Source organism: Physeter macrocephalus, unplaced genomic scaffold (genome assembly GCF_002837175.3).
Source record: "Physeter macrocephalus isolate SW-GA unplaced genomic scaffold, ASM283717v5 random_122, whole genome shotgun sequence".
Lineage (NCBI taxonomy): Eukaryota > Metazoa > Chordata > Mammalia > Artiodactyla > Physeteridae > Physeter > Physeter macrocephalus.
Window position 1 is genome coordinate 49,170 of NW_021145408.1, and position 20,490 is coordinate 69,659.

Consider the following 20,490-nt stretch of genomic DNA (forward strand, 5'->3'; position numbering starts at 1 on the left):
CTCTTTCACATTTCTGAGAACCCCTTCACACCTCGGTATTCTTTTTTTTTTTTTTTTTGTGGTACGCGGGCCTCTCACTGTTGTGGCCTCTCCCGTTGCGGAGCACAGGCTCCGGACGCGCAGGCTCAGCGGCCGTGGCTCACGGGCCCAGCCGCTCCGCGGCACGTGGGGTCTTCCCGGACCGGGGCGCGAACCCGTGTCCACTGCATCGGCAGGCGGACTCTCAACCACTGAGCCACCAGGGAAGCCCCACACCTCGGTATTCTTTTCCTCTTTTTTCCCGTTTCTCTCTCTTCTCTCCTCTCCCTTTCTTCCCTCCAGGTCTCACCATCTTCTGATATCACATCCTCCAAGCTCCTAGTCTGCTCTCTCCCCACTCATCTCCGGTGTCTCTCCAATGCCGCCTTTTCTTCCACCTCCCCCACTGTCCCTTCTCTTTTCCTGTTTGTTTCCTACTTCCCATGACATCTCAGCTCTTCTAATTGTTCCCTCCTCTCTCATCTTTCCAGTCCCTCTTTCCAGTGATTCTAACACCTGCCTCTTTTTAAAACATTTTAATTTTATTGAAGTAGAGTTGATTTACAATGTCGTGTTAATTTCTGTTGTACAGCAAAGTGATTCAGTTATACATACATATACATTATTTTTCATATTCTTTTCCGTTATGGTTTATCACAGGATTTTGAATATAGTTTCCTGTGCTATACAGTAGGACCTTGTTGTTTACCCATTCTATATATAATAGCTTGCATCTGCTAACCCCAAACTCCTAATTTATCCCTCCCCCCACCTTTGGTAACGATAGGTTTGTTTTTCTCTGTGGTCTCTTACTGTTTTGTAGAAAAGTTCATTTCTATCCTTCTTTTTAGATTCTACATGTAAGTGATATTGTATGATATTTGTCTTTTTCTTAGTTACTTCACTTCGTATGATAACCTCTGGGTCCATCCACGTGGCTGCAAGTGGCATTATTCCTTTTTTTATGGCTGAGTAATAGTCCATTGTATATATGTACCACATCTTTATCCATTCATCTGTTGATGGACATTTAGGTGGTTTCCACGTCTTGGCTATTGTGAATAGTGCTGCTATGAACATAGGGGTGCATGTATTTTTTTTTTTTTGCATGTGTCTTTTTGAATTATAGTTTTGTCCAGGTATATGCCCCGGAGTGGGATTGCTGGATCATATGTAACACCTTCCTCTCCCTCCATCCTTGCTTCTCAGTGGAGACACAGCAGGGACCTTTCTCCTCTCTGCCATCTCTCCCCACTCCTATCCTCTCCTCTTTGTTGAGAAGCACAGAAGGTGAGATCCGTCCCCCCAACCCTTTCTCTTCTCTGACTCCTGTCTCTGGTGTTCCCCTGAAGGCAGCACATTCTGGCCCTGCATGGGACCTTGTGGCAGTGATTTCTGGGGTGTGTGTGTGAGGGGCACCCTCTTGCAGAGCTCCTGAGGAGACAGTGAACTCACACGGCTGAACCCTTGGGAAGCCTGCAGGAAGTTGCCCTCCCACGAAGTCCTATTTCACTGTCTCCAGGGAGGTCCTGGGGACCTTGAGGACGGGGATCTGCCAGGCTTGCGCAGGGGCTACAGGAACAGGTGTGAGTCTCCCCTTCTCCCTTCTGCTTGGACCTGTGTGACTTTGGGCAAAGGACTCCACCTGTCTGAGCCCAGCACCTGCTCATCTGTACACAAGGTCTGTGAGCAGCTGACCGAGGGCTGCCCTGGGGTGGAAGGAGGTAGCTTGGCTGAGGCTGTGGCTGGGAGTCGGGGACTCACCCAAGGGGGTCCCCATGCGCTGCTCACTGTCTGGGTCCCCTGGGGGTGGGCACGTGTCTTGGGGTGGCAGTGAGTGACCCATTGGTGAGGTATGTACGTCCTGGCTGCCTTGGGGCCTCTGGGGATAGATGAGGAGCTGTGACAGGGACACAAGCTCTCAGGCAGAGAAGTTGGCTCCGGTCAAGTTTTATTGGACCCCCTTTCATCCTGGGGCTCTTCACAGTTGCCAGGCTGCCTGCACCCCTCTCTCCCCGGGCCGCAGCTCTGTCCATTTGCCTGAGGGAAGGAAGGAGGGGGGCAGAAGGGGCTGGAGACAGATCATCAGCCTCTGGGGTGGGGCCCTCCCTGTCTCCACAGAATCGGCCCAAGGGTCCCCAGTCCAGCCACCCCACGAATCCGAGCTGCCGGGCGCTGGGGCAGCCCCTGTGGTCAGTCCTCAGCGGGCTACGTGGCTGGTGTGTGCCCGTTGGCCATCCGCCTGGCTGCCCGGCTCCGGGGGCCATCAGTGGGGGCTGCTCCGGGCCGGTGAGCTGCCCTGTTCTTCAGCTGCGGGTACTCCTGGGCTGCCTCCCCATCACTGGAGTCTGACTCTTCCGCGTCGCTGCGAACATCCTTCTCCATCTGGGGAACGGGGAGAAAGGAGGAGGCGTGGGGCGGGGCTGGGCTGGGCTAGGCGCTCCAGTGAGGCACAAGCTAGCCAACCTTGCCGGGCGCTACCTGGTCTTTCTTTTTCTAAAATTATTTTATATATATATATTTATTTAATATTTATTTATTTTATTTATTAAAAGTTTCTGGCCACATGCACGGCATGTGGGATCTTAGTTCCCTGACCAGGGTTCGAACCCACACCCCCTGCATTGACAAGGCGGAGCCTTAACCACTGGATCGCCTACCTGGCCTTTCTTTATGAAGCTGTAGATCATGCGAAGGATGAGGCAAGACCAGAACACGTGCAGCAGCTGTAGCGTCATCAGAAGCACATTGAAGAAGTAGTAGCCGAAGAAGGGGCCCGAGTTGGCAATGGACTCGTAGTATGTGGTATAGAGGATCCTATGGTGGGTGGGCAGGAGGGAGAGAGGCAGGGGTTCACCAGCTGCTATTGCCCCCAGTCCTAGGAATCTCAAACTTGCGTGACCTTCCCTGCTCCAGAACCTTCTATAGCTCCCCATTACCCACCTCCAAAGAATGATACCTGTGCCCTTCAGCTGGGCATTTAAGTACCCACCCCCCCCTCACCTGGTTATGTTAAATTCAAAGAATGAACAAGCTGGACAACTGTCCGGTCGTGACTGTAAACCCCAAAGGGGTGCTTAGTGTCCCAGCAGCTCTCCTGGGTGGTCCTTTCACACCTTCTCCGATCCCTCCCCCTTCCCTCCCACGACCACCTTCACCCAGATCAGCTGTACGGTCATCAGTGACCTGCCTTGATCAGACAGCAGGCACCCAGCTGGCCCTCCCTCCTCCTGATGTTCTTTCCTCACGTGGCTTCAGGGACCCACACTCCCATGTCCCCACTTCATGGCTTCTCCCTCTCCATCTCCTCTGCAGGCTCCCCCGACCTGCAAACATCAGGGGGCCCCAGGACTGGGCCTCTCTGTCCACACCTGGTCGTCGGTGACCCTGTCTAGTCTCGTGACTGCAAACACTGGACACTGACGTCTCTCCCAGAACCCCAGGCTGGTGTCGACTGCTTCCTCCACTTTTCGGTGGTGGTGCCTGAGGGGCGTGTTGCAGGCCCCTCAAACCCAGCACAGCCAGAGCTAAGCTCCTGATCCTCAAGCAGTAACTCTGAGCCCGTTCCCATCTCATGACCCTTGAGTCATCCCCCTGAGTCCACTCAATTCTCTCGACTGCACTGGTCGAGCCCCAACATTGACCACCCGGACCAGTGCTGTCGCCTCTGCCCTGGTTCCCCAGCTCCTGCTCCAACCTCTTACCAGCTATTCCCCCCGGAAGCCACCAGAGGGCGCCTGTGAGTACTCGAGTCAGGTCCCACCCATCCTCTGCTCAGAACCCTCCATGGCTCCCACCTGGCTTGGGATAAAAGCCCAACTTCTCCCCAAGGCCTATAAGACCTTGCATACTCTGTCCCGTCAGCTCTCTGCTCTCCCCTCCTCCCTCTCCCTCTTGCTCACTCTGGTCCTGCCACATGGGCCTCCTCTCTGTTCCTCCAACATGCTGGGCACGGTCCTGCCTCAGGGCCTTTGCATGTGCTCTTCCCCATGTGAGCAGTAGTTTTCTCCCTTACCTCCCTCCAGTCTCTATATGAACGCTGTCAGTGAGGCCTTCTCCGACCACCCTATTTCCAGCTACCCACACAATTCCTGTGACCTTCCCAACTTTTTTTCTCTCTACCACGATCACTGCCTCACATATTCTATAGTCTACTTGTTTGCCTTATTATATTTCCCCATCTGCCAGTGTCAGCTCCAGGGACCTTCACGTTATTCCCTCTGCTTGTTGCAACAGGCTCATCAAATTGCCGGGCAAAGACTTTAGCGAGTGGGGCCCAACGCTGTCTCCCAACCCATGTACCAGGCACACGGCAGGGGAGAATGACTAAGCCCAGTTTTCTGTTTCTCCTGCCTCTGGGCCTTTGCATATGCTGCGCCCTGTGCCGGGAACACCCTTCCTTGCCTCCTCCTGGAAACCTCCCAGCCAACAACCCCAGCTATCTGGATTGGGGAACCGGGGAACCGAGGAACGGAGGGTGAGGCGGGCTTGGATCTCCGCCGCACCGCTGCCCCCCACCTCCCCAACCCCCGGCGGGAGGGCTGACTCACTGGGTGGGGAAGAGCACGAGGCGAGTGTAGAAGAAGACCAACGAGAAGATGATGAAGAGAGCGTCGCACACGCGCCGCCAGTGCGTGTAGTTGAACAACTTACAGGCCTGGGGGGGAAAGCAGAGAGAAATGGACCTGGGGGTGGGGCGGCGGCGGAAGCACGCGGGAAGGGCGGGGCCGAGAAAGGGCGGGGCCTCCTCCCAGGGAAAAGGTGCCTAGGCCTGGGCCAGGTGAGTTGGGGCGGGTCTTATCTCTAGGAACTGCCTAGAAAGGTAGAAAGTGCGTGGTCTGCGGATGATGGGGGTGGGGCCTCACCTCCCAGGAAGACTGACAGGGTGTGGGCCTCAACACCAGGGGCACCTGGGAGGGCGGGGGGCTGGGAAGGGTCGGAGGGGTCGGGCTGCGCCAGGCACACCTCCAGCAGGTAGTCAGAGGAGTCGTGCAATAGCAGCACCAGAGAGCCGATGCGCAGCAGATTCGTGCTGTAGGAGAAGACGATCAGGGTGATGGTCACAAAGTGATGTGCCACCTGCTCCTTGAAATCCTGCGAGAGACGGAGGGTCATAGCCGGGATGAGGCTGGGGGGCCAGAGGGGCCCCACCCTGCAGGGCTGGGAGCAGGCCCTCCCAGGGGGTTGCTTGGCATGTGGACCCTACGCCTCCTGCCTGAGACACCAAGGGTCTCAGGGTGTAGGGTGAGGCCACCCCTCTCCTCCTGGAACTGGGTCACAACCACCCCAGGCCAGACTCTTGGCCTGGCCTCACCTTGCGCTTGGTGTCGAAGGGCAGCGTGATGAGCAGAGAGATGTAGAAACTCAGCTCCAGGAGATACCAGTGGTACAGGGCCGGCTTCAGGGGCTGTGGCAGGGAGTGCAAGGTTAGCTGTGGGGAGTGGAGATTCCCACGGGACATGGGGCGTGGGGTAGGGCCCTCCCCATTTGCTCAAACCCATGACACATGAATCCCAATGAGTGAGGAAGGCATGAGCTCCCCATCCTTAGAGGTAATCAAGGGCAGTGGTTTTGTGGCAGCTCCTGCTCCCAGTGTGTCCTGACTCCTGGCCCCTCTCCATTCCACACGGGAGCCAAAAAACAGAGTGGGATTCAGGGGGCGAATGATGGTGTGATGTCCAGCTTTGGCGCTCTTGCCTGTGGCCACAGGAACTCTGACTGCCCTGATCCTCCCACTAGCCTCCAAACACCACCCCTCCCACTCACCTGCCGTGGGTAACTGTCCCAGCACATTACCGGCGTCCACAGCCACGATTCCTGCAGGGACATGGGAGTCTGAAGTTGTCCAGAGGTTAGAACCCAGCCCCCTCAATCCCCCAACCCCAGGCCTGGGGCCTCCTCAGGCCTCCCTGGCCCTTGACGTGCTGCTGTCACTCAGGCCGGCTGTTTCCCGCCTGGTTGCAACTCTGCTCTCACTGTAGACCAGGGCCTGACTCAGAATCCCCAGCCCTGACACACAGTAGGTCCTCTCAATAGGCACCCATCGAGTGAACATTCACCACTACCTGGCCTCATTCCCTCCACCCTCCCTCTCTGTGCCTTGGCACATGTTTCCCCCTCTGCCCGAACCCCACACACCCCTCCCCGATCCAATCCAGGCCCAGCGCATACTAGGTGCTTGCGGGATAGGGCAGGTGAACTGTCAGGTACACTCACGTGGTAAAGAACCGAGATTCCACCGATGAAGGAGCACAGATAGAAGGCGAACCTCCAGCTGCAGGCGGGGAGGGAGCCCCTGAGGCAGCTGCCAAAGGGCCAGACCCCCCGCCGCACCCCCACACTCCCCCTTCCTGGCCCCACCCTGGGCTTACCTGGCCTCACAGAACTTCTTGGTCAGGCAGGGCCGGTCCTGGTTCCGGCGTCTGCGGAACCAGCGTTGGGTCTGTCGCAGTGTGAGCCCACACTGGGTCGCCAGGAGGCTCATCTGGGGCTGGGGAGGGAGCGATGGGGGCCAGGGTCACAGAGGTGGCCTCCTGCCCCTGTCCCAGGACAGGCGGGACCCAGCTCTGCTCCCCCCCTCCCCTATAGCCCCAGACTTCGCCTGTGGGGTGCTCTACCTTTGGAGATGGGGGAGTAGGGGGTTTCACAGGGTGGGGGTCCCCCCAAAAAGAGGCCTTATAAAAACCCAGCCCTGCTCACAGACAGGCGGATGGGAGCGGGGACTCAAGGGGCTGGGGGTGGGGACAGCCTCCCACACAGGTTTTATTGCACCCCCTCAGGAACTTCCCCCAGGGGACCCAAGCAGGCCAATGGGGAGGGAGGAGGGGGTCGGGGATCTCACCCCTGTGGGTCTCTGCCCTTCCGTAAGGAAGTGTTTCTCCAGCGTGGCATTGGGCTTCACCGGCCTCCTGGTCTGGTTCCGCACACCCAGCCACCGGCTCAGGGGCAGGCCAACGAATCTGGGTGTAGGGGAGACACAGCTTGTCAGTCCAGGTGGGGAAACGGGGGCTCACTGGGCCGCATTTTAGGACCCTGGAGGCGGTAGCCTGGCTGTTGCATTGAGCCCAACCTAAGAGAGGAAGCCGGACTGGTCTTCAGGATGGGGGATGGACAAGTTGGGTGGCACCCAGGCACCTTCACTCCATCCCAAACCAGGGATGAGAGTCCCCTCGATGCCTGTCTCCTGATGGCCCGGGTCCTGATCTGCCCCCCTACCAGGCTGGGGGCCCCTGCATGGGCAGAGGCAGGCCTGCTCCTTCTCAGGCCTCCCTCCACCCAGCATCCCCCCCTCCCTTGTGCACACTTGGAGGAGCCGGGACCCTGGTGAGTCAATTACCACACTGCCCACAGGGGGGCCCCCAAGACCAGGGGTCGGGACCAAATTGCATGTCCACCATCCTAATATCAACTTTCACTGGGGGAAACTGAGGCTCAGAGCAGCCCAGCAAGGAAATTCAGACTCAATCGTGTTGGGGGGCAGGCGTGGGGGTGGGGATGGGACATGAATGCCATTTACTGAACACTTCGGATCTGCCAAGCATCTGTCCAAGTCCACCTCGGGTGCTGGCTCACTTAATGCTATTATTGTCCCCATTGTCCTGACGGGCAAACTGAGGCTCAGAGAGGCCAGAAACACGCTCAAGGTGACACAGCAAGTGAATGGCAAACCCAGGATTCATTTTCCCTTAACAGGGAAAACCTCTGCCTTTGTTTGACCCCAGAAAAGCTACTTCCAGCCCCACTGCCCTTTAGAAAGGCAAGGGATGCCTTTGGGAGGAGTTAACGCTGCCACCTCAGCTGGAGCCACTGGCTAAATAGGTGGGAAAATAGACCCAGCCTTCAAGGCCTGGCTGAATTGGGCTTCCCAGAATCCCTCAGGCAAAGCCTCGATCCTCGCTGAACTACCTGCTGTGTGACCTCAGGCAGGTCATTTGACCTCTCTGTGCCTCCATTTCCTCTTCTGTAAAATGGGGATAATAACAGTACCACCTCACTGGGTGAGGGCTGAGTTAAGACACACAAACTGCTTAGAGCAATGGGTGGCACACAGGAAGAACCCAAAGAGTGTCTGGTAAATAGTGTCAGTGGACATGCCCTGGGTTCCCCATGTCCAGCCTGTGTCCTGGAAGCCCAGACCCTAGGAAGCTCCTCGTGAGTGGGAGAGTCAAAGCAAAGTGTAGAACGCTCACACGTCCCTGTGGGCAAAGAGTGGGACAGAGGGAAGGACCCGAAGTGAGGGCCAGAGGGGGTTAAGAGCTTTGTGGGGAGAGGGGCAGGGCAGGCTTCCCTGGAACCTAGCCTTGAAGGAACTGCAGGGGAGTGAGTGCAAAGGCCAGGGGGTCGCAAAGAAGGTGGGGGACCTGAAATGACATGTGAGATGTGGAGGAAGGGCAGGGGGAGGAGCCCTCAGGCATGGAGGGGGAAGCCGGGGGAAGGGGGGGCAGGCCCGGTGGGGGTAGGCCATGGGGGCAAGGCAGGTCTGGGAGCTGTGGCCGCAGCATTAGTGAGGTAGAAAAGGGTGGGACCATCTAGGTCAGAGGGAAGGGATCCAAGAGATGGACAGCCAGAGAAGGAGGAGGAACTCCAGTTTGGGGCAGCGTTTGGGTCACATGAGAAATGACTAAAAATCCACGGGGTCTGGCAACCAGGAGGGCGCTGGGAATCTGGGCAGGCGGCACATACTCGGGGGCCGGGTGCCAGGCTGCAGGAGGCTGGGGGTGAGTGGAGGGGGGCCCCAAAGGGGGGGGCTGGAGTGCCTATGCCCCTTCCTTTGGCTAGAAAGGGGAGCAGGAGAAAAAGGTGGTAAGAGAGAGGGCAGGAGGTAGGGATGGGGGAGAGGTGCCCATACAGGACAGAGGGAGGAGGGAGTGGGCAGGAGTTTCTTCGCTTACTCACTGGCCTCTGCAGACCCATCCTAGGTCAGCAAAGCAGACACATCCCCTCCAGGGCCCCCACTTGTTTTCTGAAGATGCTGGCACACCCAGACCTGAGTTGCAGCCAGCATTCCAGGCATCAGAGACCATCGGAGTGGGGGTGGAGGCAGCTGGGGGCAGGATGGAGCCCAAAAAAGCACTCTGACTCAAAGCCAGGCTCCGTCCGGGGACACGTGAGGATGAAATCACACAGATGGGAGAGCACAGGGCGGGTGCTGCGCACACACGAGCGATGACGGGGTCAACCTGCCAGGGCACAGCGGACACTCACCTCTCGAAGGTGAAGCGCACGGCCACCAGGGCCAGAGCCAGGGGCAGGGCCATCAGCATGTCCTGGGGGTGGGCGTAGACCAGGCCATCGCGGTCCTCCAGTACAGCCCACGAGTTGTTGGGTGGTAGCCAGAACCTCTCCTGCCATAGCCACTCATTCAGGCTGGACCACATACTGTGGACACAGGGTCCAGTTAACGGAGAACTTGGCACACAGGACAGGTAGAGCGGGAGGGCCCAGCACCACGCCCTCACACCCGTCCCAGCGCCTAGCAACCTGAAGTTTATTAGAGCCAGTGTTAAGGATAGACTTGGGCTGGGTGTCCTCAGGCAAATGACCCGACCTCTCTGAATCTCAAGTTCATCTGTAAAATAGGGACAGTAATACCCACCTCTCAGCCCAGCCTGATACGGCACACAAAGTGCTTAGCCCAGTACTTACCGACCCTTAAATATAGCTCATGACAGTAGTTATTATTCTGTACTCTACAGACATGAGAACAGCGGCCAGAATCAAGGGAGTGGCTGATCGGGGTCACGAACCTGAGTTCTCAAAATGTCCGGGAAGGTTTTCTGCCGCTGTGGGAAGGGGCCTCTGATACAGCCCAAAGATGAAGGATTTAAGGAAATCCACAATTCTCTCCCTGGCCAACCATCCACGCATGGACTCCCCTTGAGGTGTGAATGTCGGCTATCTCGCTGCCTATCCCAAGAGCCCAGCTGCAGCTGGGCAAGAGAGCCTACTGCGTGATCGAGCTTGCTGCCAGATAATGAAGCAGTGGTCGAGGGAGGCCTACTTTCCACCAAGAGCTGCTGGGGAGCTGCAGTGGGGCCCAGCTGTCCTGAGGAGCCCAAATAGCTTCTCCTGCTCCCAAGATTTAAGACAAGTGCCCCAACCCCACACTGGTCCCCACTTGCAAAGTTTGTTCATTCGTTTGTCTGTCCATCCATCCATCCACCCACCCACCCACCCAAAGTCCATCTATTCATCCATTCAGCCATATCGTCTGCTTGCCCACCTGTACGCCTACCCAGCCAGCCAGCCAGCCAGCCTGCCATCTATCTGTCCACCCACGTACCTGTCCATCTTCCCGTCCATGCATCCGCCTATCCATCCATCCATCTACCCACCTGTCTGTCTACCTGTCTGTCCATCCATCCCTCCACCCACCCACTGTCCATCTACTCATCCATCCATCCGTCCATCCATCCACCTATTCATCTGTTCATCCATCCAGCCATCTGCCTGCCCACCTGTACATCTATGCGTACAGCCATCTGTCCATCCATCTGTTCATCCACCCACCCATCCACTCATCCATCCATCCATCCACAAGGTATTCTCCGAGTGGCTTGTACATGCCAGCCTGGGGCTGGACGTTGGGGACACAAGCAGGGAACAAAGCAGACACATTCCTGTCACCATGAAGCGCACAGCCCAGCAGGGGGAGGCAACCAATACACAAGTAAACAGATTCATAAATAAATGAGATAGCACAGTGTGATGGGCCTGGTAGAAAATAAACAGGGTGGTGCAATTTATCAAGGAAGGTCTGAGCTAGGTCTCGGCTCATACACCATCTGAGCTGAAACCTAGACATGAGGAGGGCCTGGGTTTGTGCAGAAGAAGGTAGTGGTGCTGCGAAGGGGGCTGGGAGGGGCTTTCCAGAGAAATGAGCAGCAGGTGCAAAGGCCCTGAGGCAGGACTGAGTAAAACTGAGTGTTGGAGGACCAGTAAGGATTCCTGTGTGGCTGGAGCAGAGAGCAAGGGTAGAGCGGGAGGAGGGGAGGGCAGGGAGGGGACGGGGCATATCATGCAGGGCCTGTGGAATTTGGATGATTTCCTCCAACATTTTATGATGAAAAATTTCAAACCTACAGAACAGGTGAATTTACAGTGAACATCTATATACCCACCATCAGACTCTCCCATTCACGTTTTGGTCTATGGCTTCATCACACATCTGCCCATGTATCCATCCATCCCTCTATCCACCCACCAGTGCATTTCTCGGTGCATTTCAAAATAAGCAGCTGGGGTGGGGGGAGGGATAACTTAGGAGTTTGGGATTAAAATATACACACTATTGTATATAAAATAGATAATCAACAAGGACCTACTGTATAGCACAGGGAACTCTAGTCAATATCTCGTAATAACCTATAATGGAAAAGAATCTAAAAAATAAATATATATATGTGTATATATATATGTATAACTGAATCACTTTGCTGTACACCTGAAACTAACACATTGTACATCAACTATATTTCAAGAAAAAACTTTTAAAAAGCAGCAGACATCAAGTCACATCACCCCTAAATATTTTCAGCATGCAGATCATTAACTAGAGTTCGATATTGACTTACGTGTTTCTTTTTCTTTCAAGGTAAAATTTACTAGAGCAAAATGCATTCATGTTAACTGTACAGTTGCTGAGTTTTGACAAATACACGCACCTGTGTAAACCAACCTCCGGCCACAAACATCCCTCTGCAAGGTTCTCTCTTGGGCCCCTTCCCCTCCATCTCTACTGTCCAAAGGTAACGTCTGCTCCAGTTTTTTTTTCCAACAGGGATTACTTTTGTCTGTTCCAGAACTTCATATAAATGGAATCACAAACCCCATCTTTGTGTCTAGCTTCTTTCACTTGTGTAATATTTTCGAGATTCATCCCGACTGTTCCAAGATCAGTAGCTTCCTTCTTTTTTTTTTTTTTTTAATTAATTTATTTATTTATTTGGCTGTGCCGGGTCTTAGTTGCAGCATGTGGACTTCTCTCCAGTTGTGGCATGTGGGCTGTAGAGCGCATACACTGGGGCTCGGTAGTTGTGGCGTGTGGGCTTAGTTGCCCTGCAGCATGTGGGATCTTAGTTCCCCGACCAGGGATTGAACCCGTGTCCCCTGCATTGGAAGGTGGATTCTTAACCACTGGACCACCAGGGAAGTCCCGAGCTTCTTTTTTTCTTATTCCCGAATCTTTGGTACCAAATGAATATACCACGATTGGTTATCATTTGCTTGTTGATGGGTATTTGGGATGCATTCAGCATTGGGGAATTATGAGCAAAGCTGTTCAGAACATTCACATCTGAGTCTTATGTGAACAGAAGTTTTCCTGTCTACTGGGTCCATCCGGAGGAGTGGAATTGCTGGGTCATTCTGCATGTTTTCCTTCATAAGCAACTGCCAAACTGTGTTCTGGGGTGGCTGTACCATTTTACACTCCATTTCGTGCAGTCTGGGAGTTCTATGGCCCGTGTTTTAATTTTAGGTGAGATGGCAAGCGGGGGAGGGGGGGTGTTGGTTGCCATACAGGAAGTGGCCTTGGAGGCCAGAATGGGGGCCCACCCAGATAATCCAGGATCGTTCCCCCCATCTCAAGGTCAGCCAATTAGCAACCTTAATTCCATCTGCAATCTCACTTTCCCTTTGCCATGTTAGGTAGCGTATCCCCAGGTTCCAGGATTAGGATGTGGACATCATTAAGGGGGCATTATTACTGAGAAAATTCACTGAGTTGTGCATCTATGTTGTGGGCCCTTTCTCTGTGCAGATTAAAATGTTTGCCTTGAAAAAGTCTATGATTCTGCTAAAATATGACACAAATGAACTTATCTATGAAACAGACTCACAGACATAGAGAACAGGCTTGTGGTTGCCAAGGGGGAGGGATAGAGTGGGAGCTTGGGGTTAGGAGATGCAAGCTATTACATAGAGAATGGATAAACAACAAGATGCTACTGTATAGTGTAGGGAACTATATTCAATGTCCTGTGATAAACCATAATGGAAGAGAATATGAAAAAGAATGTGTGTGTGTGTGTATATATATATATATATATATATATATATATATATATATATAACTGAATCACTTTGCTGTACAGCAGAAATTGACACAACATTGTAAAGCAACTATACTTCAATAAAATACGTTTAAAAAAAAAGTCAATGATTCTGATTTCAATTCCGACAGGTGGGTTTTTTTCCCCACACCACCTCTGACACCAGCTGTGTATCCTACAATTCAACTCAACTCTGACACCATCTACCTGGAGATACACCGGTTGAGGGCTCAGTCCCACAAGGCTGTACCCATCCCACTTCAGACGCCAAGCACAAGTCCAGATTGTCACCTGTGCTTCTGACCAACTGGCCATAGATGGAGGTCCCCACGAGCCCTCCTTGGTTCGATTAATTTTCTACAGCAGCTCACAGGACACAAACCGTTTACTTCCTAGATGACTGATTTATTATAAAAGGATATATAACTCAGGAATAGCCAGATGGAAAGAATCATAGGGCAAGGTATCGGGGAAGGGGGCAGAGCTTCCAGGCCCTCCCCAGATGCGCCAGTCCCCACACATCTCCGCAAATCTCCTCGCGTTCATCAACCTGGAAGCTTTCCGAACCCCCATCCTTAAGGGTTTTTATGGCGGCTTCATTACATAGTCGTATGAAAGTTCCAACCCTCTCATCAACAGGTTGGTTCCCCTAGCAACCAGTCCCATCCTTAGGTGACCTGAGTGGGGGACTTGCCAAAAGTCACCTCATTAACATAACAAAAGGCACCTTTATTCCTCTTATCACTTAGGAAATTCTCAGGGTTTTAAAAGCTCTGTGCCAGGAACTGAGGAAGGCCAAATATCTACTTCTCATTATAAATCACAATATCACAAGTCAAATACAGAAAAAGAAAAATTCTCAGAGTCTGAGGAACTGGGTGAACCAGGATGGTGAGTGGATTTGGGGGCAGGAGGTGGGTTTGGTGTTGGACAAGACAAGTGGGGGGAAGGTGGACTCTCAGTCATCGTGTGCCTAATGTTTAAATCCACGGGGATGTGTCAATGAAAAAATATTGCCTGCTGTATCAGTAAGCAAAGGATGTTGCAGCCAACAAGCCACCACATTACAGCTGCTGTCCCCCCTCCCCCCATGGTGAGTCCTGAGGGAACTCAGGATGGAAACAGGATGCCTGCCATCTAGCTACACCCACCCCCACCCCCCAGTGCACCCGGAGGAGACTCAGGATGAGAAAGCACAGATTACTGGCCCAGATAGCTGAGGTGCATATCAAAGAAATGCATTCAGTAAGCCCAGATTCTTGCATCTTCCCATACAGAGAAAAACCCTGAATTCCTTAACTTGAGCTATCTGGTTTTCTTTTGATTAACAGTAATCTTCTGATGTTCTGACTACCTGGTCTTTGTTGCAAAAACCCCTGTATATATCCCGGCTCCTCCCTTACCTCTTTGGAGCAGTTCCTTAGAGCTACCTGAGAGGCTGTTTCCTGGGCTTGAAGTCCTCAGAATGTCTGCAGAATAAAACATAATTCTCAACTTTTCGGTTGTGCATTTTTTTCCATCGACAGTGGATTTGGGGGCAGGAGATGGGTTTGGTGACAAGAAGCCCCTCCAGGGTTGGGGCAGGGGATGGGTGGAATCTCCCAGGGAAGGAGTGTAGATGTAGCCACCTTATGGCTTCCAGGTTCAGGCATCATTGAAGTGATTAGCAGTAGCCGCCACCACTGGACACTCCAGCGTTGGGGGCGGGGGGGGGGACACACCAAAAGGCAGCAGGCTGACAAATGGGCAAAAGTGTCAAACAAACAAACAAAAAGAGGCACAAAGAGTGTCACTCACTATCCAGTTATACAAAGGGTTACATTGCAACCTACAGGCAGTGCGCCCCGAGGGGAATTCAGGATGGAAAAAAAACATGATGAGGCATTTTGTGCTTTGGATCAAAGGGTCCCTGGATAGTTCAGACGCACAGCAGGAAGAATTTCAATGACCTCAGATTCGTGTATCTTCCCATACACAGCCAAGCACGAACATCATTAACTTGAGATATCTGTTCTTTGTGATTGGCAGTCATCCTTCCCCAAGATGTATGCTTGACTGCATGCATTTCCTAGCCAAAAAAAATCATATATATTCTGGCTACTCCCCTACCTCTTTGGAGCTGTTTACTCAGAGCTACTGAGTGGCCTTCTTCAGGGCTATAGTCCTCAGAAAAGACCCAACAAAACGTAAACTCACAGCTCTCCTGTTGTGCATTTTTCTTTAAGACAGGTGTGTGTGGACTTCCCTGGTGGTCCAGTGGTAAAGAATCCTCCTTCCAATGCAGGGGACGCGGGTTTGATCCCTGGTCAGGGAACTAAGATTCCCACGTGCCACGGGGCAACTAAGCCCGTGTGCCACAACTACTGAGCTTGGGCGCCTCAACGAGAGAGCCCGCGTGCCGCAAACTACAAAGCCCACGTGCCCTGGAGCCCACACGCCCTGGAGCCCACACGCCACAACTAGAGAGAAGCCCGCGCGCCACAAGAGCCCTTGGGCCGCGATGAAAAGATCCCGCGTGCCGCAACAAAGATCCCGTGTGCTGCAACTAAGACCTGACACAGCCAAAAAAAATAAAGAAAAAAAAAGATTATATCATCTGCAAATAGATGGTTTAAAAAAATGTTAAAAAAAAAAAAAGACAGGCGTGTGACAGTGGCTAGTTTAGACCCACAAGGCTCAGGAGGCCCAGACAGAATAGACAGTTGGACAGGTGGATGGGGGAACTTCTGCCCAGGTGGTTGATCTCTCTAAAAAGAGATAAATTAGGAGTCTGGGATTAACATATACACACGACTATGTATAAAATGATAAACAACAAGGACCTACTGTATAGCACAGGGAACTATACTCAGTATCTTGTAATAACCTATAATAGAAAATAATCTGAAAAAAAATATATATATATACACACACACACGCACACACACACATACACACAACTGAATCACTGTGCTGTACACCTGAAACTAACACAACATTGTAAATTAACTATATTTCAATTTTTAAAAAATGGTTAAAAAAAAAAAGAAACCAACTTCACTAACAGGCAAATTTCGCTTGATCCCATGCACCCACTGGGGCATAACTGCACACACCCAGCCCGGGATTCCTGGCCCCACTCTCCACAACCTCCTAGCAGGAGCCACACCCACCACAGGGCATCTATAGCTTTCTCCTGAGGGGCCCTCCCACCCATCTGAAGACCCCAAGCCAGCTAGAGATATAAGTGGGCAGTGCAGATGCCCAGTACAGATATAAGTGGGCTGGGCATCCTGGGAAGGCCCCCAGCCAGCTAGAGCTGGAGCCAAAACCCAGGGGTCCAAGCCCCCAGCCCCATGTTCTTCCCCCCACCCAAGATCGGGTCCACCACAGCCATGGTGCTAGCATGTCATGATGAGCTTTGGGGACAAGTGAGAACACACACGAGCGATGGCATCTCGTAATCCCAGGCCTCTGCCCATGTCCCCAGCCTCAAAGCCCGCTATTCACTGTTTGACACGCTCTGATACAATCACACACACTGTATGATTTCACACACCCCAGCCTTTACAAATGCTGTCCTCTGCCTAGAATGCCCACCTAATATTTCTTGTCCCATGCTGGGTGCTGAGGACATAAAATGGTGGGGAAAGCTGGCAAGGTCTCAGCCCTCATGTCTGTCTGGCAAACTCCTATGCATCCTTCAAAACCCAGTTCAGTTGCCACTTCCTCCTGGAGGCACCTCCCGATTGCCCCTACTTCAGATCCAGTTAAAGCACCCTCTGCCAGCTCTGCCTCATTCACTGTGACATTGGAAGCTGGCCAGGCAGTCTTTTTGGTGGGGGGGAGGGTGGAAAAGGAAGGAAGCATGACCAGCCTCAAACCCCAGTCCCCTCAGCTGAAGCAGGTATCGCCCTTTCTGGTCCCCAAGTCAGAAGGGGAAACAGAAATGCACTTTCCAAACCTGCGAGCCTTCCAAGGGGGCTTCAGACTGACACACCCTAACTGCAGAGGTCTTGGCCTTGGACCTCCTACCCTTTCTCTAACCTGTGTCTGTCTATTTGCCCACCCCCTTTACCCTCTTGATAAAGAAGAGACTCCGAGGTTTGAGAAGTCACCCATTTCCTTGCATTGTGGTCGAGCAGGCCAGTGAGCCTGCATGTGGAACGCATGGGCAGTGTCTGGCACAAAGAAGGGGCTCAGGTACGGCTGTAACCAGGCATCCATGGCCAGCAAGGTTCAAACTTCTCTTCCACTCCTGCCCCTGACAGACGCCTTCCTCCCAACGGGCAGGCGGGAACGAGGGTCAGGGAGGCACTCCTCCTCAACTTTCATTTTTCCTCTTTTGGACCCCGGCTCCTCTGCTCATTCCCTGTGACCCTCTGCCTCCTTGAGCCTCAGCTGCCCCATCTGAAAAATGGGTACAGCCAGATCTTCTGCTTTACTGCGCCGTTGTGGGGGCTCAGGAAGCTGAGCAGTTTGTAAATGCTCCATGCTGCTGTTGCAATGGATTTGATTCCTGCAATTTACCCATCATTGACCTTGCCACTCGTGTTTCAGTTCCCTCATCTGTAAAATGGGAATAACAATGCCCCCTGCCTCCACACGGAGGGGATTGGGAATAATGCCTGGGGTGGAGTGAGTACTAAGTAAAACACAGTTACTATTAGCAGTAGAGAGGAGGGGGGGATGGGGAGCAGTCTGGAAAGGAGGGTGCTGGTCTGCGCAGGTTCTGAGTGGTTCTTCCGGGACGCACACCCCACCGCCCCTCCCCCAACGCCCACCCCGGCCTCTGCAGCCTTTCCTTAAAGCTGTAGCGAATGAATGAGCCTGCGCTGGCTCACCCAGGGCTGCTGAGGGGTCATCTGGAGAATCGCCAAATGGGTGGCCGGTCTAGCCTCACCAGCCTGAGGTTTCATCCTCCTCACCGCACCCTGCCCCCTCTCCCCAGCCCGGTCTCCCAGCCCTGCTGCTTCTTGAAGGCACTTTGGTCCCACTCCCAGCCCTGCCCCTGCCACCTGGGAGCCAGACTCTGATAATCCTTCTTAGTGGCTAAAAATATCCCCAGATTGGGGGAGAGAGAAAGAGAGAGCAGGGCTTTGTGCTGACACGTGGAGGGGGGGGATGAGCACAGGATCCCTGTCACTCCCCTGAACACCCAAAGGCCCCAGCACTGCCCAGCACAGCAGGGCTGTGCACAAAGGTTGGTTTTATTTTAAATCTAGCTGGAAATGTAGGACTTGCCCGGGTTGTGAAAAAGGAAATCAATTCATACTCCAGATGTCTGGGTTGCCCAGGGAAGAACAGACACACATACACACTCACCCGGCCCCTGCGGCCTCGCCTGCTGCCCGGGGTCACCTGACTCCTTAGGCTGGAGGCCCAGGCAGGGAACACATGATGGACTAAGTGGGGGTTATTTGTAGATAACCACAGCCGCCCCTGCACTGGGCCCTGGCTCCTCCACTCTGGCCTCTCTGAGCAGGGTCCCTGCGGGGTGCTAATGACCAGAGATGCAGCCAGTCCAGGAGAAACCACCTTCAAGGACCCTAAGGAGGGCCCCAAGTCCAGGGCTATGCCTCACCTCAGCCCCTCATATTTAGACACACTCCTGCCCTCCACACTCTGGCCCTGTTAGTATTCCCACCCCCACCCCGCATTAGCTCAATTTACTGTAATGGCTGCTTGGTGGGATTCCAATTCACCAAGCTCATTCCTGCCCCAGGGCCTTTGCATGTGCTGTGTCCAACCCACCAAGCTCATTCCTGCTTCAGGGCCTTTGCATGTGCTGTCCTCCCACACAACCTCTGTCTCATCATTCACATCTCAGTTCAGTATTACCTCCTCAGGAAGTCTTCTCAGATCACTACCAAAGAAGCCACCATATGGGGCCTCCCTGGTGGCACAGTGGTTGGGAGTCCGCCTGCCGATGCAGGGGACGCGGGTTCGTGCCCCGGTCCGGGAGGATCCCACATGCCGCGGAGCGGCTGGGCCCGTGAGCCATGGCCGCTGGGCCTGCGCGTCCGGAGCCTGTGCTCCGCAACGGAAGAGGCCGCGGCGGTGAGAGGCCCGCGTACCGCAAAAAAAAAAAAAAGAAGCCACCATATTATACCATCTTCTTACCCTATTTTGTTGCGTCAGCCCCCTCACCCCACTTGATCTGTTTTCTTATTCACTTGTTTGTCTGCCTCATCCCAAGACATAAGCCTCATGAAGGCAAGAATGTTGTTTAGTCACTGCTGTATCCTCAGGGCCCAGGACGATGGTAAGTACCAACTAAATGTTTGCTAAGTGGATGAAAAAGCAGGTAGAACAGACACATGGACAGGTGGGTGGATGGGAGGACTCTGGCTCAGGTGGTCCAACTTTCTAGAAAAAGAAACCACCTGCTTTATTGGGCAAGGTTAGCTTGATCCCCATGGTGTAAGTCCACTGTCTCCTTGTTTCAGAACTGGGAAGCCAGAGGCTCAAAGCAAGAAGCAGCTGGATGGAGGTCACCCAGCCAACAAGGGAATGAGTCAGAGCTAGAAGCTCTCCAGGGTGGGGAGGGAGTTGCTCTTCCCACTAGTGAGCTCAGGGCTCACAGGCCTGTCTCTGCCTATCAAGGTTTCCCAAGGAACAAGGTCCTACACCACCACCACCCCTAAGCTGTCCCAGAGCCTCTTCAGGGACCCAGAAGCTCACACATGACTGAACTTTGCTTTCTTAACATCTATACCACCCCCCAACCCTGTCCCGGGCAGACTAAGGGGTCTGGGTGAGCCAGGCCAGGTCCCCCGGAATCCGCAGCCCATTGGCCACCCCTCCTCACCACAGCCGGCACCGCCACCCCTTGGTGATGCAGCCCCCTACCGCCCCCCCAATAAAGCAACCAACAGTGGGGCCATGAGGGTTGCTTTGCAGCTGCCTGGGGGCTGACAGTGGGGTCCCCAACCTCCTGGAATCTGCTCCCTCCCTCCTGTAACTCCCGCACTATCCCACACCCAGGTGCTAGGATTCCCAAGAGCATCCCCCAGCAGTCCAGGCCTTTACACAGGTGGTGCCTTTTTCTGGAAGTGCCCACACCCCCTTCACTGGGCCAGTTAAGACCTGGGTCAGATTCAATTCCCTCCTTGAGAGGCCTTTTCTACCCTTCCCACCCTAAGGAAGCAGAGCTCCCTCCCTAGCCCTGTCCCACCCCACCCTAGGTCTTTCTTCAAAGCTTCTGTTCAGCCCTGGCTGGCCCCAGGGAGCTTAGAGAGCTGAGTCTCTCCCACTACCAGACAGGGAGGGTCAGACCAGGAAGAGATCTCTGGGGTCCACAGCATCACCTAGTGTGGGTGTGTGATGGGGGTTAGGTCAGGGAGGTTTCAAGAAGGACTGAGGGGGCTTCCCTGGTGGCGCAGCGGTTGGGAGTCCGCCTGCCGATGCAGGGGACACGGGTTCGCGCCCCGGTCCGGGA

General features: G+C 53.8%; 1 protein-coding gene across 3 annotated transcripts in view; it reads right to left on the bottom strand.

Annotated features, from left to right (window-relative positions):
• Positions 1-1,952: 1,952 nt before the first annotated feature.
• The window catches only part of CERS4 (ceramide synthase 4), a 32,313-nt gene continuing 13,775 nt past the window's right edge, over positions 1,953-20,490 (bottom strand). Inside the window, exons 2-12 of one of the 3 annotated variants that reach the window (XM_028484090.1) lie at positions 9,499-9,586; positions 9,223-9,396; positions 6,860-6,977; positions 6,390-6,508; positions 6,235-6,292; positions 5,785-5,835; positions 5,333-5,425; positions 4,984-5,112; positions 4,569-4,675; positions 2,679-2,835; positions 1,953-2,403 (exon numbers count right to left, since the gene is read on the bottom strand). In XM_028484090.1, coding sequence (XP_028339891.1) covers positions 2,227-2,403; positions 2,679-2,835; positions 4,569-4,675; positions 4,984-5,112; positions 5,333-5,425; positions 5,785-5,835; positions 6,235-6,292; positions 6,390-6,508; positions 6,860-6,977; positions 9,223-9,395 — 1,182 coding nt within the window. In that variant the 5' untranslated portion in view covers position 9,396; positions 9,499-9,586 and the 3' untranslated portion in view covers positions 1,953-2,226. Of the gene's footprint in view, positions 2,404-2,678; positions 2,836-4,568; positions 4,676-4,983; positions 5,113-5,332; positions 5,426-5,784; positions 5,836-6,234; positions 6,293-6,389; positions 6,509-6,859; positions 6,978-9,222; positions 9,397-9,498; positions 9,587-11,681; positions 11,919-20,490 lie in introns of those variants that run through there. The other 2 variants (XM_028484091.2, XM_024134307.2) reach the window with 2 other exon arrangements.